This window comes from Ostrea edulis, chromosome 2 (assembly GCF_947568905.1).
Source record: "Ostrea edulis chromosome 2, xbOstEdul1.1, whole genome shotgun sequence".
In the NCBI taxonomy this organism is placed as follows: domain Eukaryota; kingdom Metazoa; phylum Mollusca; class Bivalvia; order Ostreida; family Ostreidae; genus Ostrea; species Ostrea edulis.
In genome coordinates, this window is record NC_079165.1 from 99,295,437 (window position 1) to 99,298,813 (window position 3,377).

The 3,377-nt window shown below is 34.4% G+C and overlaps 1 protein-coding gene across 2 annotated transcripts in view; it reads left to right on the top strand.

Annotated features, from left to right (window-relative positions):
* Positions 1-747: 747 nt before the first annotated feature.
* The window catches only part of LOC125680793 (uncharacterized), a 4,434-nt gene continuing 1,804 nt past the window's right edge, over positions 748-3,377 (top strand). Inside the window, exons 1-2 of one of the 2 annotated variants that reach the window (XM_056155718.1) lie at positions 748-1,094; positions 2,769-2,933. In XM_056155718.1, the coding sequence (XP_056011693.1) occupies positions 907-1,094; positions 2,769-2,933 (353 nt within the window). In that variant the 5' untranslated portion in view covers positions 748-906. Of the gene's footprint in view, positions 1,095-2,768; positions 3,206-3,377 lie in introns of those variants that run through there. The other variant, XM_056155719.1, reaches the window with a different exon arrangement.

Here is a 3,377-nt window from a genome sequence, read left to right on the forward strand (position 1 = left end):
CTGTGCACGTGAGAGGTGTTGGTTACACAAAGTAGGTACCATGCTTTAAAAATTACAAAGTTCAACTATTGTCATCATGTACAGTTCATTAAAACTTTTCCAAGAAGGTCCGCGATCACTTCCAATAATTGAGACACATGCAAATCTTCAATGCTTCCGTAACAGCTGTACAAGGTCTGAAGGATGTCAAATAAATGCTGTATGAAGAGTTGTTCGCAAAAATAAGTACCGTATGTCTATTCAAGACATGCTTTAAAAATGACCAAGTCCAACTATACACGCAATTTTTTTTGAAAAATGTCCGATCACTTACAAAACGATACATGCACATCTTCAATGTGTCCATAATGTTCAACTGTACAAAGTTTGAGGAATGTCAAGTTAGAGGTACAACAGGAGTTGATTATACAAAATAGGTACCGTCTATTTAAGAAATGCTTTTAAAATGACTAAGTTCTAGATGTAAAAAAAAAAATTAAAAAATTCGAAAACATATCTGATCACTTTCAAAATTAAAGGCACATGCACATCTTCAATGTATTCATAACAACTGTACAAAGTTTGAGGAACGTCAAGTTAGAGGTGCGAGAGGAGTTGATTACACAAAGTAGGTACCCTACAACAGGGACGTAGCCTGTCATTTACCATTCTATATACGTGCAACCCGACTTACATCGGGTTCGAGCTACATTTCCGAGCGTTTCCGGGTTTTCCCCGAATTAAAAATAGCAATACGACACTATTAACCAATCAGATTAAAGAACCGTAGGGCGACACGTGTATTATCCCTTGGGCTATGAATTCGTCAAACCATCTTATCTCTACGGAATTGCCACGTTGAACAATAGCCATATATATCTGTTTATACACCTGACATTACGTCTTAAATTTACTCTAACTCACAAGATGGCGAATTTAACGCTACTGTGCATCGCCTCCTTTTTGGTTGTCCTTGTGGCAAGTGAGGAAGGAGAACTGAAAATAGAAGTTTTGAAGAAAGCAGATAATGATGACTGTAAAAAAAGCAAGAGACTAGACATGCTAAGCATGCATTATGTAGGGACTTTGGAAGATGGTACCAAGTTTGACGCTAGGTAAGTATGTGCATGCAGTAATTGCTTAATACACGTGTCACCTGGATTCCTTGTTGTATACAGGTATAGATACCTAATAGAGATAAGATTGTTAATTAATTAGTTTTTAATTTATTTTTAGAGATACAGCATGGGCATTTTTTTGTTGTTTTTTTTTTGCATTGATTAATGAATTGTGGTGTAATGATTCCACATATGGCAACCCACCAAGCGTTATAAACCCATCAAGAAATAATCGTTACAGTTTTGATATTAGTTATAAATAGTCCTACATTTATCAATTATATATTATGTATAGATTTACAAATTTCAAATATATTAACTTATGCACATGACATTCAAGCAAAAGGCAATTATTGTAGCTAAATAATTTAAGGTAGCTCCATCCTCATGTGACTTATCAATATTAATGGTTAAAAGTGTTTTATTTTATTTTATTAATTTTCACTCAGTTTAGTTTAATTCAATTAATAACCAAAGAAAATGTATATGTTGCCACCTTTTTAAAGATGTCAGACAAACAAAAACAGAATCATCAGAAAATCACACATTTTTGTAACAGAATAATAAAAATAGATAAAAACTTGTTGAAATGACAAAATTTAAATATCAACAGTTTTTAAAAAAAACCTGCTAATTCATAAATATGTATAGATTAATTGATAGACATCCAGTAGAGGAAATTCCAGCATAGGAGTTATTGCCCTTGACAACATTTTTTAATCATAAATAATTGATTATCTATGGAAAATATAAACTTTTTCAGTATTATTATTTTACCAGATATTTTATATCCAGTGAATAACATTTCTCAGAAAGATATATTTCTATCATGTGCAAAGTTTAATTTATTAAGATTTTTGCAAAAACCTGACATCACACGAGGATCGATCAACCTTAAGCAACATACACATGCTATCATTTTTATTAGTGAAGCTCATGGTAGACTGTTGGTGTTCCAACTAGGACTCGGGCAATTAGGCCTGAGGTAGGTTAGAAATATGCTAGGAGGGTCCATGGTAAGCTTGCCTGTAAGTTGTCTATTTGTAAGGTGTTCCCAGATTTTGGCTCGCATTATAGTGTGAATTGTCAAATGATTGGGTTTAATGTTGCTTACTGGTGTACATGTACCCGTACAAGTATATATGTGGGGGTGGACAGAGTAATGGGGGGGGGGGTGCAGAGGAAGGGGATTGGAGGGAGCAAAGGAGTGAAGATGAGAAAGGACAGGGAGGGAAAAGAATGGAAGGAGGGAAAGATGGACACATGTCCACCCCACATATGTCATCCCATAAATCTGAGCATGAGCAGTTGGTGAGGGGAGTTGCCATAAGACAAAACAAAAACATTTATTAAAAATAAATATCCAAAATTATCAGCAGTCAATCAGCAATTCAAATGATAGAATTTTTTTTACATACATGTACATTGTACAAATGTAAGAATAAACTGATCCAAGAAGCATTGAAATCAGTACATTTATCTTTTATTATTTGTGTTATAGACATGTATATACAACATGATACAAAATTTGTTTGGGAGAATCAGATGCATGAATTTATTTAAATATTCTAGTGAAAATCACTGAGATGTGGGATTCAATAATTTGAGCCAATCAAGCAATACAACATTAAAAACCTTGATATTTCAAAACGACTTTTAATTTTGCTACAGTGCTGACCATGGGCAACCTTTTTCTTTCCAACTGGGTATTGGACAGGTCATCAAAGGCTGGGACCAGGGTTTGCTGGACATGTGTATCGGAGAAAAGAGAAAACTAACCATCCCCTCTCACCTGGGATATGGTGAGCAGGGAGCAGGTATGTCACCAAAACAATTGTGAAGTCAACTTGTTCGACTCCCTATAAACCCCCACTTTGATAAACTATGCAATGAGCCCGCTTTCTACAACATAAGCACCGTTTTTCTCAACTAGGCTTCTAAAGGCCTAGTATATATCATTATATCTAATACCTCTATGATTATTCAAATTGAATAGACTAATAAATGCATTTATACAAGTATAAGTGCATGGCTCACAGTCACTGTCATGTATTTCGAAACAAAACAATACATGAACATTTCATCAGCTATCTCCCACAAACAAGACTTTTATTTACTCCTGCATTCTTATTGTTTACATAGGAAGTACATGTGCATTATGGGTAATCAAATGATTAGCAAGTGGTTATCTCGGTTAACACAGTGTTAACGAACCAATGTGTTAAATTGTTTTCGAAAAACAGAATTTAACCATTGTGTTAGCTAATCACTTGGTTAGGA